Raw genomic sequence first — 13,888 nt, forward strand, 5'->3', positions numbered from 1 at the left:
TGGTCTATGAGGGGCCGACTCTTGTGGAACCGGTCATAAGAAGGGTGGCTCCTTAGATGACAGGTTATATTGGCACTGAAGTGCAGGAAGCGCAGGATGTTCTCAAATCGTGACCTCGACATGGCAGCAGAGAACATGGACATGTGATGTTTTGGGTGCGTAGACCAATAAGACCGCAATACATTATTTTTGACTAGACCCATGTTAACGAGAAGGCCCCAAAAAATGTTAAGTTCGGAAACTTGGAGTGGTTTCCACTGAAAAGGCTGGGCATGGTAGCTTCTTGGATTGGTGGTTTCATATTGTGTGGCATAACGGTTGGTCTCAGCCACAATTAAGTCGTAGAGACCAGCAGTGATCAGAAAGAAAAAAAATGCTGTCACTGCGGTGGGGCGGGTGAGGGTTTGGCCGGGTGATCAGGAGCCAACACGGGGCAAATTAGGGACTGATCTGATGGGTAGGTTTGCTAGGGGGTGACAGGAGGTGATTGATGGGTGTCTCAGGGTGTGATTAGAGGGGGGGGAATAGATGCAAGCAATGCACTGGGCAGGTGATCAGGGGGGGGGGGTCTGAGGGCGATTTGAAGGTGCGGGCGGTTAATTGGGTACCCGCAAGGGGCAGATTAGGGTTTGATCTGATGGGTAGCAGTAACAGGTGGTGATTGATAGGTGATTAGAGGGGAGAACAGATGTAAATAATGCACTGGGGAGGTGATCAGGGGGGGTCTGAGGGCGATCTGAGGGTGTGGGCGGGTGTTTGGGTGCCTGCAAGGGGCAGATTAGGGTCTGATCAGATGGGTAGCAGTGACAAATGGTGACAGGGGGTGACGGGGTGATTGAAAGGTGATCAGGGTGTGTTTAGAGGGGAGAATAGATGCAAGCAATGCACTGGCGAGGTGATTGGGGGGTCTGGGGCAATCTGAGGGTGTGGGCTGGCGATTGGGTGCCCGCAAGGGGCAGATGAGGGTTTGATCTGATGGGTATGATGGGTAGCAGTGACAGGTGGTGACAGGGGGTGATTGATGGGTGATCAGTGGGTGATTAGAGGGGAAAACAGATGTAAACAATGCACTTGGGAGGTGATCTGAGGGCGGGTCTGCGGGCGATCTGAGGGTGTGGGCGGGTGATCAGGTGCCCGCAAGGGGCAGGTTAGGGTCTGAACTGACGGGTGGCAGTGACAGGGGGTGATTGATGGGTGATTAATAGGTGATTGATAGGTGATCAGTGGGTGATTACAGGGGAGAATAGATGTATACAGTACACGGGGGGGGAATCAGGAGCCCAGTTTAGGACCTAATCTAAAATATAGCGTTGACAGATAGTGACAGGGGGTGATTGATGGGTGAGTAGGCGGGTGATTGGGTGCAAACAGTGGTCTGGTTTGATGGGTGATTAGGTGGGTGATCGGGGGGGGGGGGTCTGAGGGGTGCTGTGGGCGATCAGGGAGGGGGCAGGTTCAGTGTGCTGTTGTGCTTACTAGGGGGCTGCCTCCTGCCCTGGTGGTCCCTCGATCACTGGGACCACCAGGGCAGGAGGCAGCCTGTATAATACACTTTGTATACATTACAAAGTGTATTATACACTTTGTAGCGGCAGATCGGGGGTTAACAACCCGCCGGCGCTTCTAAACAGCCGGCGGGTTGACGTCACGGGTGGATGGAGCCTAATGCCGGCAGATGCGCGGGCATCCCTGCGCACGATTCCCGGCTAGTCTCCCAGGTGCCACCTGGAGGTGCCACTTTGCCACCGCCTATTGGTAGTGGATGGTCAGCAAGTGGTTAAAAGTCATTTTAAACAATGCACATTATTGCCTGGCTGTCCTGCTGATCATCTGCCTCAAATACTTTTAAGGTGCCCATAGATTACTCGACTTGGCTACTGATCATCAGATTCAATAATTATAATCAAATTAAAATTGGTGCCGCCAAGAGCATGCCCTATTGCAGATGCAGCCAATTTCGGGCTGATATTGGTTGCATGTATCGATCGCGCATACTGGAAAATCTTGGACTGACATGCTAGATCGTGTGTGTGGCGGTACCGGCATGCGGTGATTGCTGACAAACACGGCGGAAGCCCCCTCCCCTTTCCCAGGGCTGTGGAGTCGGTCCAAAAATCCACCGACTCCGACTCCTCAGTTTAGGATTCCACCGACTCCGACTCCACGACTCCGACTCCTCTAATTTGCATATTACAATTTTGTTGATTAAAAGTATGTAACATGAAATTCGTCTCTTAACTGCCAACGCTTAGGAATTTTACAAGACAACTGAAGTGAGAAGGATATGTAGACTACTATATTTATTCCCTTTAGACTAAAACTAGTCCTTGGTAAGAGTACTTGTAAAAGGTACAAACCGGAACAAAGAACATCTATCAGGCCCTAGGCAATGTAAGTGCGGGTACATGTAAGAATGATGTGCAGGTACTCTGCAGGGGAATGAGAAGATTGTAAACAGACAACACCTCTGTGTTCAATGTGCACAGCATTCTCAGTGGATTCCCTGCAGCTCTGGGGGGAGTGCATATGTAGAGTATAGTACTACTGCGTAACAAAGTAAACCTGAGACAGATGAAATTAAAGTTTTATACATACCTGGGGCTTCCTCCAGCCGCCTTCAGGATAATCAGTCCCTCGTTGTCCTCCTCCACCACCTGGATCTTCTGCTATGAGTCCAGGTACTTGAGCCAGTCAGGCGTAGTGCGCATGCACACACTCCGCCGCCAGGAGCATACTACACCTGTGCAGCACTATTGCACAGGTGCAGAATGTTCCTGGCTGTGGGAGCGGCATGCGGCCAGACAGCGCTGACTGGCTGAATTACCAGGACTCATAGCAGAAGATCCGGGTGGTGGAGGACAGAGAGGCACTGATTAGCCTGAAGGGGGCTGGAGGAAGCCCCAGGTATGTATAAAACTTTACTTTTCATCCGTCTCAGTTACCCTTTAATTTGTAGTCACCAAACCAAATTTTAATAACATATTCATCAGCAAAGGGAGTGCATACATTTGCATAAATCAGCATCAATGCAGAATTATTTCCATCTCATTGACCATCTCTATTAGTGACACAGCTACACATCAGGCTTTATTCTTACAGCATAGATGTTATTTAGTATATATAAGAGATTCCTGTGTACACATTATATATACAGTCACAATCAGATATGTATATCTGACCTTACAAATACGGGGACTGCTTTATTGAAGCAGCACAAGTATCTAATTTTGATTGGTTTATTTCATTTTTGTGGACTAAGCATAGCTATTACTGTATATATACTGTATATATACATTATTTTTAATGACTATTATCTGAGAAATAGAACATTTTATCATATTTTCTATTTTAATTACAGTTACAAATTCATTAGGAGTCGGAGTCGGTGCATTTTTTCCCGACTCCGACTCCAGGCACCCAAAATTGCCCGACTCCACGACTCCGACTCCACAGCCCTGCCCTTTCCAAAATGTTTTAGCCATAGACCCTGAAACGGACATGCAGTTCAGGTGCTCTTACTGTTGTCTGTCAAGATTAGCTGCATGCTTATTTCAGTTGTGTGATTCAGACACTACTGCAGCAAAGGAGAACAGCAGGACTGCCAGGTAACTAGCGTTATATAGTGATGAGCTCCGAAAGGATTCTGAATTGATTTAGACTCTAAATCATTCGGAATCCAAGCACTAATTAGTGCACCTGAGCGGGCTGGTGTGGAAGAGTTAATTTACCCAGGGTACCTTCTTCTTTAATCCGTGACTAACTGCGTGTCACGTCGCTTTTTAAGTCGCATCACGGAACTAACACGCTTCCTCTTTCAACCCAAAAGGAGGAAGCGTGTTAGTTACGTGACGTGACTTGGAATGCGACGTGACACAGATTAAAGAAAAAGGAACCCTGGGTAAATTAACTCCTCCACACCAGCCCGCTCAGGTGCACTTATTAGTGCTTGGATTCCAAATGATTTCGAGTCGAGCGTTATATAAAAGAAATAAATATAGCAGCCTCCATATGCCTCTCACTTCCGGTCCCCTTTAAAACCAGTATCCTAGCACTGTCGGATAGCCAGAGAAAAGAAGCAGACAGTGGGTGGTCGCCAGGGAAAGATATACAGTATTATAAATATACACACACACTCACATAGCTGAATTGTTTACGATGATATTCTAAGTACATTAAAAAAGCAAGAAATATAAACAAAACAATAACTAGTACTAAAAATATACCTGTGCTTTTAATTCTCCCAAATAAGCTCTAAAAAGTTTCTCAGAATGGTCCAACATTTCACTGGGCTGCACTTCTCCCAAAACTCCAAGAAGCTCATAGATTTTTTCTAGAACTAAAAACAATGATACGATTTCAGTTAATACATTATATTTTCAGCAAGTACAAAAAAACTGCAAAACTTCAGAAGTCCACCAGTTATGTTCATTCTCCAGCTTGCTGCAAAGTAGTATACCAGCCAATCTAGTGATGGGCAAAATACAAATAAAAAAAATAAATAAAATAAAAAAAAAAAATAAAAAAAAAAATAAGGCATACATGCTGCACATGCACAGAGCGACGTTCACATCCGCACACGTATGGTCGCATTCACATTCATGTCCGCACATGCACTCTACGGCTGACACGGACACAGATGGTGGTCGCAGATACCCTGGGACTTTATTGGGTAAGATGATGTATTCACATTTATGTTTTGATATCCAATGGATAAATAAAACTGTTTAAAAATGTTCAAATACAAATACTGAAACAGAAAAAGTTGGCAGTTTCGAAGTTGGTAAGTTACCCCTCTTAGATAATCCTTCAGACAAATTAATGTCACACTGATAGAATGCAGCTGACATATTTAGGGTTAGTAGTAGCAGTAGGGTATTGTACCGTGTTAGCCATCAGTAAAAGCAAGAAGTTTTAAATCAGGATGATACCATTTATTGGCTAACTACAAAAGGGTTTAGGGTTAGAGAATAGTAAGGTCACCCATTAAAGATACAATCTTGACTGTACAATTTTACCAAATCTTTGTAGTAGAAGGGAAAGCTGGGTGAATAAACTTTGAATAACTACTTTAGGTAGTCCATCATACTACATAAAAGTGGTTCGATTTTAAAATGAAGATTGTGTCATTAGTGGGCACCTTTAGTACAATGAGTAGGTTAGGCTCAGTGTAGTATTTATGTAAATGACACTTTCTCTTCAGTCAGACCAAAGCTTAAAGTGGATCCGAGGTGAACTTTTACTCATTGCATAATTGTGTTCCTTTCCTATTGTTTATAGGGCATTCCTCAAGCCAAATACTGTACTTTTTTGTTTTAATACTCTAATTCCCTATAAACTAAATAAATCACGCCCACAGGTTTTCAGAGAGCCAAGGCACTTTCAGACGGTAGCAAGGGCTCATGGAAGCTCAGTCTGGGCAGGAGGAGGAGGAGTTGTTACTAACCATTGATTTCAGAGGCAGAGGGGAGGAGGGAGGAGGAGGGGGGTTAAGGTTTTTTTGCTCAAGATAAAGATAAGCCTGCCTCTGTGTACTGTTTACAAGCAACATGGCTGCTGTGATTGTATCACAGGAAGAAATAATCATTTTCTATTAAAACTGTTTGCAGCTAGATTTGCTATGTAAACTATCTAAACTTTAGATAAGATAGACAAGTTACTTGTTATACTTCGTTTTTTCATCTCGGATCCGCTTTAACTCTCACTGTTGACTAACTAAAAGCCCTAAAACTCCTGCACAGTAGAGAAACCGTTCTAAGCACATTAACAGAAAAAAAGGTCGATAGCTCAAGATGAGAAGACCATCATTCATCTCAGACAATAAGAACATAAAAAAAACCCTCATCTTTGGATTCTATAAAAGTACCATTCATAAAATTACAATGTTTATCACATCAGTTTATTTTCAATTAAGATTTGATTTACACCTGTGATAGCCTTATGGCATAAACCTTCAGACAGAAGAGCAGCAGATAACCCTTTATTGTCTGTGGCAACTGTCACTCTGCAACAATCCGCTGTGCAAATGGAGTCAAAGAGGCTCCATGAAACCCGCAGATTCTGCAGTTCCCCAGCAAGTTGGCCAGGGTTATTTAAGTATCCAGAACATGGTATATATCGGATCAAGCTGAGAAAAGTTTAGTTCAGCTTTCTTTCAAACATGTATCGCTATTTTACATACATCCGTAGTAAAAAGCCTTTGGATGGTCCAGAGGCTTTCTGGACCCTCCAGCAGCCTGTTTAAGAGTGCATCTGCACTGGGCATGTGCCAGTAAAATCTGCCTATATGCCCAGTAGAATAAAGCTATTCATGACCACTAACCTAGAACAGTGGCGCTAGTTCATGGCCGGGAGCACGGCAATAAAAAAAATCTATTTGACTAACATGGACTCAATAGAGTCGAGTGGATAGAGAGGGTCCCACTACCGAAATTTGGCTGCATCAATTTCAAATGTTTCAAAAAAGCTTGTGGCAGAACTGTATATTATTACTCAGCCATATTATCCTGCTTTTCCTGTTTTTTTACCAATCCAGGCTCTCCAGGAATAAAATTCAACATTCTTGGAGGCATGAGGAGGCCTACACGCAGCGCCCCAGTTGAGATGCAAACTATTTTGCGTGGGCCAACTACTGCAGGATATAGCAATGAGGTAGTTTCAGATCCTGCATATTTTGGCAAGCAGATGCAATTCACATTGTCATGCCATTATAATTAGGCAATAGACATGAGGCAGCCAGTATATAATGCTGGGTACACACCATAGGTTTTTCCGCTCGATAGATGAGTTCGATAGATAATTTCTGACATGTCCAATATTCCTTCTGATCGTTTTTTAGGTTGATTTCTCATAGAAGTGAATGGAGTATCATATGTACGCAGCACAAATCAGGTTACACCTGATCTGAGCACACACCCTTTTTTTTTTTCTTTGTTTACAGTTCACACACAGCAGATAGCCCCAATTCACACATGTTGATTAGTTGCAGATAAGAGATAAATAGGTTGTGTTCCCACTTGCGCCAGATCACATGTAACCAGCAGGATCGGACAGAGTAGTGTCCACTCCAATGGTCCGCTGTGGTCCAGTTGGATCCTGGGACAGATGCGATCCCACCATAGGCTAATATTGTGAACTCATCTACCTGCCTGGGATTATCACGGACTAATATTGTGAACTCATCTACCTGCCTGGGATTATCACGGACTGCACAGAAGTGCGCCTCGCATACCACAACAGACTCCACAGATCCGTTGCAAAATGACAAGAGTGAATAGTTCCTATTTATAAAATAGGAGCCCTTCAATGGCTGTTTATAAAGGACAAAAAAAAATATCTGTTCTCCGCTCAAGTGGGTAAACAGCCATAGACAGGCTGTTCTCTAAACACGCACAGGGCGAATTTCTCTGCATTACTCCATGTCTGCTGTGCAAGAGTTTAGGTCCGCTTTAACCATTTGAGGACCACAGGCTTACACCCCCCTAGTGACCAGGCCATTTTCTACAATTTAGCACACTGCAGCTTTAAACAGTTTGCTGCACGGCCATACAACTTAGCACACAAATGAATCTTCCCTCCTCTTCTCACCACGAGCAGGGCTTCTTCTGACGGTCTCTAATCGCGCCTGCATTCTTTAGTTTGTTTTTTTTAAATTAATAAAAGATGATTTTTTTTTAAAGCCCCATTTACTTTAATTGTCAATTGGACACCCAATTGTCCTTAGATGGCGATCAGTATACAGTCCTATGTGGCAAGGATTAGAGTGTGCGGCCATCTGAGGGACAGCGAAGTGACAAGACTGTCACTTGTACAGGGCTGCAGGAGATCGCATAGCTGTTTACATTTTATATTCCGTCCCCCCCCCCTCCCAGCTGACATCCAAAGCCTGCCAGCCGCGTTTGCGGGCTGACAAGCTGATCACTGCGGTGTCCTGTGTGCCAATACAGGGAACGCGCGGCCTGTGTGAGCGCCCGTGTGAGCGCCCGTTCCCTGCTAATCTCGCTCATTGTGAGATGACGCAATCCTGGGTAAGGCAGTCCCAGGAAAGCCACTCTGCAGCCGCAATCCTGCGTTAGGCAGTTGCAGAGTGGTTAACTTCATCAAGTCAGTGCTGGGTGGCAAACTGCGAGCATACTACACTGGGTTAGAGTAACGAGACTTTCACAAAGCACAAAGCACAAGCTGGAAGTACAGCTCCATTTTCATTTTCAAAGTTAACCTAAAGTGACATTTAACATGATGGCATAAGTCTACTTAGAACCTACTTGTATCTAGCTTTTTTTTTGTTTTTTATGTTGCATTGCAAGAGTTAATAAAGCAAGAAGCAAGTAGCAAGTTCATTTTATCTGGGTGAGCATGCATAGCTAATAAGGAGAGATTCTTTACTATAAGAACTAAAGATTAATTGCTGTTTGTTACCCAAGAGACCAGATGAAGATGAGTGAACTCTCCCCAATGTACACAAAAATAAAAACCTGCTTTTATATATTCAAGCACAAAAAGGTTTAGGGTCGAGTTATGCTATAGAAGCATGCAAGCTATACAGGATGGTTTACATTACATAAAATTCACCTGTGTCTGGCAATTTGCTTTTAATAGCAAGTTCTCCATAAAATTTATTGAAAATGCTACCGATTTTAAACTCTTCGATGATGTAGGATTTCTTCAGAAGCTGGAGTAACTGAAACAGAAAAGAAGAAGATTAAAAAAAAAGCGTTACCCTCACTGATAGCAGCATAAAATACAAAGTTTTCACAAATTGGCATCAGAAAGTAACTTAAAGAGAAGCCAAGGTGAAAATAAGCTAATACAAAACAATTGTATCTATTCCACTACTCCTAAAAATTACTTTTCCCATGGTATTATTTCATGTTTAAACATTTACAAAGTAGATTGTTCTATTTTCTGTGCACTAGACAGAATGTGGTCTTTGCTCAATGGCTACGCTATAATCCAACAACAGTCTGGAAAAGAGAGAAACTGTTACTTGCATGCCTGAAGGTACATTTTTTTTCAGGCAGAAAAAAACCCTAAATATTAATATGTCAGGCACTGCACCTACACATGTTTATCTCATCAAGTCACATGTCACCTTGGTTACACTCTAAGTACTCTGCTAATACTGCAAGTTTTTGATTGAAGTTTTCCCTGACAGTTTTCCAAGTTTTAGCTGTACTGAAAGTAAAGAGACAGCCTTGTCTGACTTAACAATATGCTTTTCTAAAGGTGGCCACTAGCAGTCCAATTCCTGGCGAAAAATCGTTCGAGCGATCAGAAATTCTAACGGGAAGTGAAATTGTTCACTACACCATCAACTAACCAATCTTTGCTTCCTATCTAAACCAACAAGAAAATCCTAATTTTGGTTTGACAAAAATCCAATCGGACGAATATTTTTATAATCGTTCGTAATGTATTGTGCCCATCAACGGAGATTATTTACAACCAATTCAGAATTTCTGATTGCTCGAACTATTTTTCGCTAGAAATTGGATCGTTAGTGGCCACCTTAAAGAGAATCTGTACTCTAAAATTCTTACAATAATAAGCATACCATTCTATTCATTATGTTTATTATGTAACTCCTGGGCCCCTCTGTGCTGTTTCTGCCACTCCCTGCTGCAATCCTGGCTTGTAATTGCCATTTTTATGCAGAGTTTACAAACAAAAGACATAGCAATTGATAGGCTGAGAGTAGCTCAGCGTGTGAGTCATACAGAGTGTGCAGGGGGCCTGGAGAGGGTGTGTATAGCTTCTATCCAATCACAAGCAGCACAGCACATTCCAGTCTGACTGCCTCAGCCCAACAGAGCCGACAGAGGAGAGAAGATTAGATCATATAACAGAGATAATACAGCCACTGTGCAATTAGGAAAGGCTGCAGTTAGACAGAGCACATAGAACAGGTATAGGAACTTATAGGATAGAAGAAATAAGGATGAACATTTCATTACAGAGTCTCTTTAAGTCTCAGGTCCCTTTAGGGTTTACAAATGAATGCATTTTTAGCAAACTTTGAGCTTCATTTTAAGTGTTCTCTTGCAAAAAAAACAGGGAATGCACATTTGAAGTTTGGCAATAGTTTTTCTGAAGGTTAAAATATTGATTGGACTTGCTTTACTAGGGCTAATATTCAATCCAATCACTAGAACTTAGAAAAAACACTTTTGATCAGCTCAGTAGACTTTCTTTTAGAAGACACCTGAACTGATAGGAATATGGAGGCTGCCATATTTCTTTCCTTTTAACCAATACCATTTGTCCGGCATCTTGTTGATCTCCTTGGCTTCAGAAGTACAGTATCTGAATCACATACCTGAGACAAGTACCGGTATGCAGCTAATCCAGTCAGACTAGTTCTGCACTTGTTCAGGGTCTATGGCAAAAAGTATTAGGCAGAGGATCAGCAGGGCTGCCAGACAAATGGTATTGTTTAAAAGATATGGCAGCCTCCATATCCCTCTCAGTTGGGTGTCCATTAACCTTCCTGGCGGTATAAGCCGCGCAGGAGGTTTTCTCAGGCCCTGCTGGGCCGATTTGAATAATTTTTTTTTTTTTGCTGAACGCAGCTAGCACTTTGCTAGCTGCGTCAGCACTTCGATCGCCGCCGCCCCGCGCTCGATCGCCGCTATCCGCGTCGCAACACAGCCCCTCCCCCTAGACCCCTGCGCTGCCTGGCCTATCGGCGCCAGGCAGCGGCAAGGGGTGGATCGGGACTCCCTTAGACGTCATGACGTCGGTGACGTCATCCTGCCCCGTCGCCATAGCGACAGAGGAAGCCCTCCAGGAAATCCCGTTCTTTGAACGTGATTTCCTGATCGCCTATCGCCGGAGGCGATCGGCGGGGCTGGGGGGATGCCGCTGAGCAGCGGCTATCATGTAGCGAGCCCTCGGCTCGCTACATGATATAAAAAAAAAAAAAAACGGCTGCGCTGCCCCCTGGCGGTTTTTAATATACCGCCAGGAGGGTTCATATCTAACACATCACAAAAAAGTAAACTCTGTTTATGTATACACTTGGGAATAGGCATGTGGCTACAAATAGCAGACCTCCTCTGTGAGAAATGATCTCTACTTGTATAATTTCAACCCTTATAAAATGGACACTTTAAAACAAAACAAAAAAAAACGACCTTAATTTTAAAAAAATCACTCACATACCTGCAAAAAGCAGAAAATAGTACATTTGCATTGGTGAGTTAGCAGTGCAGTAGAATCCTATACATATCATACTATGTGCGTGTTTACAATTGCAGTGAAGTATTCTGATCCTGATTTTCCAGGGCACGCTACAACCTAGTGTGAAGTGAACCTATAGTTTTTCCAGATCAGTAGGTAGAGTTAGGCACATTTGCTGAATATAAGATCGTCAAAGGTTAGTTTAGTTACTTTTCCCCTTCATTGTGATCTTGTTTTACAGGGTAAGTAACGCCCCGGTGTGAACCTAGCCTTTCTTTCCTACTTAACTTCCGTCAGTGAAAGCAGTTTTTAGAACCTGAGCATTTTTTTTGCCTTTGGGAGTGTTACAAAGCTAAATTTTGAAAAAGATAAAAACATACTCACCTAAGAGGAGGCTCTGGATCCCTTAGAGCCTCTTAGGCAATCCTTAAGTGTCCTTTAAAGAGAACCCAAGAAGAGAGTTATATGGAGGCTGACATTTATTTTCTTTCAAAGCAATACCAGTTGCCTGGCTGTCCTGCTGATCCTCTGTCTCTAATACATTTAGCCATAGACCCTGAACAAGCATGCAGCAGATCAGGTGTTTCTGACATGATTGTCAGATTTTACAAGATTAGCTACATGCTTGTTTCTTGTGTTGTCCAGACACTACTGCAGCCAAACAGATCAGCAGGGCTGCAAGGCAACTGGTATTGTTTAAAAGTAAACAAATATGACAGCCTCCATACCACTCTCACCTTGGGTTCACTTTAAGTCCAGTCAAAGCCTCACAGCTGCTGGTTAATTTACTAATAGTCAAGTAATCGATCAGCTAAAGTAAATGCAAAATGTGCAAGGTAGTAGAATTAGTTGCTCAGGTTTCTTCATCTGAGGCGCCAGGTGTTACCCGGACCTTTTACTGTTGTATGCTCCTATGTTATATTGCCTGAGGAAGCAGGTTTACACCTGTGAAACGCATTGCGACCCCCTTGGAGTATGCCAATAAAGTTTATTTAGATTTGAACTGACAGTTTATAGTGTCTGCTTACAGGAGGTAAGTCCACCGCTGCCTCCAAAGCACTTTTAAACATTTTATTACCTGATTTTATCCTGCTGGCACCTCTGTTCTTTCTACATAATAAGGTTTCTTCATCAGCAAGACATTCAACCATTAAACACTCAAAATATCATAATTACATACAAAAAAAAAAAAAAGATCACAATCAAAAAAATACATTCATGGTGAACACAACTTACCTTTATAAGAAGATCTAAAGCTGGTACTTTAGATTTTGCATATCTTTCCTTTGTGTAAACAACAATACACAGACTCTAAAAAAGAAACACATGAATTACATCAGAAATAGTAGGCGGCACACCATCTGTCAGTGGAGATGCTGATGGTCACTTCAATATTCTCTGTAAAACTGCAGCAAAAAAATGTTCCAGTGCTTTATAAATTAATTACCAATAACAAATAAAAAAGACAGGCAAAGTCACACACCAAGATTAGTGAAGCACCACCGCTAGATCATCAACCTCGCTGACTTGTTAAAATGATAGATTGAACTTCGTGAAAAAAAAGTCAGATTTTAATAATTTTATTCATTACAATTTTGAAAATAAAAACTATTCCATAGCGGATAAGGTGAAAGGAAGATGGTTGGGTAGATTTGAATAATCAACAAGCTGTCAGTTTAGGGAGAATAGAGGTAGTCCCTGGGTTAACAACCAAAATAGGGACAGTAGGTTAGTTCTGGAACACTGTGCCATCTCTGTCCCCTGTGCCTCCAGTGTCCCCCTCTGTGTCACCTCTGCCCCTCATGCCCCCCCTCATTCCTTTAACAACAACAAATAACATTTGTAAAGCGCTTTTCTCCCGTAGGACTCAAAGCGCATAAGCATGGCTCAGACCATCGCGGTACAGAGGAAGAATTTTATAAGTCAGGAAATGCCAAGCTAAACAGGTGGCTTTTCAGTTTGGATTTGAATAGCTCCAGGGATGGTGCTGTCTTTACTGGGTGTGGCAGGGAGTTCCAAAGAGTAGCGGCAGCATGACAGAAGGCTCTATCTCCAGATTTTTTGAGGTGCACTCTGGGAGTGACCAGGTTTATAGAACTTGCTGATCTGAGGTTGTGAGAGGTGTGGTGCAGCTTCAGCAAGTCCTTCATGTATCCAGGGCCCAGATTGTGCAGGGATCTGAATGTCAGCAGTCCAATCTTGAAGAGTATTCTCCATTCTACTGGTAGCCAGTGCAGTGAGCGAAGAATCGGTGTAATGTGACAGTGGCGAGGCTGGTTTGTTAGCAATCTGGCAGCAGCATTCTGCACTAATTGCAGGCGACGCAGGTCTTTTTGGGGAGACCAGCATAAAGGGCATTGCAGTAGTCCAGCCGTGATGTGATGAAGGCGTGAACTAGGGTTGGAAGATCCTCTGGAAGAATCTGATGTTTAATCTTTGCAATGTTCTTCAGATGAAAAGTAGGAAGATTTAACTACAGATGAAATTTGGTTTCTGAAACTCAATTCCCCCAAGGCTGCGCACAAGGTTGGAGCGGTTTACGTCTGAATTCCCAATCTTGATTGGTGTTGCTTTAGGATAGAGCTGTTTTGATGGCGAGCGCTGACTTTGGACAAAAAGGACCTCAGTTTTGTCAACATTCAGTTTCAACCAGTTATCATTCATCCATGCCTGTAGCTCAGCTAAGCAAGAATTTATTTTTGGAGTAGGGTCT

At 43.0% G+C, this 13,888-nt stretch overlaps 1 protein-coding gene across 3 annotated transcripts in view; it reads right to left on the bottom strand.

The window, feature by feature from the left end:
* PRKDC (protein kinase, DNA-activated, catalytic subunit) overlaps window positions 1-13,888 on the bottom strand; it is a 270,531-nt gene that overhangs the window by 246,985 nt on the left and 9,658 nt on the right. For all 3 annotated transcript variants that reach the window (XR_011020922.1, XM_068237357.1, XM_068237356.1), the window contains exons 4-6: window positions 12,412-12,486; window positions 8,569-8,677; window positions 4,224-4,336 (exon numbers count right to left, since the gene is read on the bottom strand). Coding sequence is in view for 2 of the 3 variants with exons in the window: in XM_068237357.1 (XP_068093458.1) it covers window positions 4,224-4,336; window positions 8,569-8,677; window positions 12,412-12,486 (297 nt within the window). In the remaining variant the exon portion in view is untranslated. The remainder of the gene's footprint in view (window positions 1-4,223; window positions 4,337-8,568; window positions 8,678-12,411; window positions 12,487-13,888) is intronic.

This window comes from Hyperolius riggenbachi, chromosome 5 (genome assembly GCF_040937935.1).
Source record: "Hyperolius riggenbachi isolate aHypRig1 chromosome 5, aHypRig1.pri, whole genome shotgun sequence".
Lineage (NCBI taxonomy): Eukaryota > Metazoa > Chordata > Amphibia > Anura > Hyperoliidae > Hyperolius > Hyperolius riggenbachi.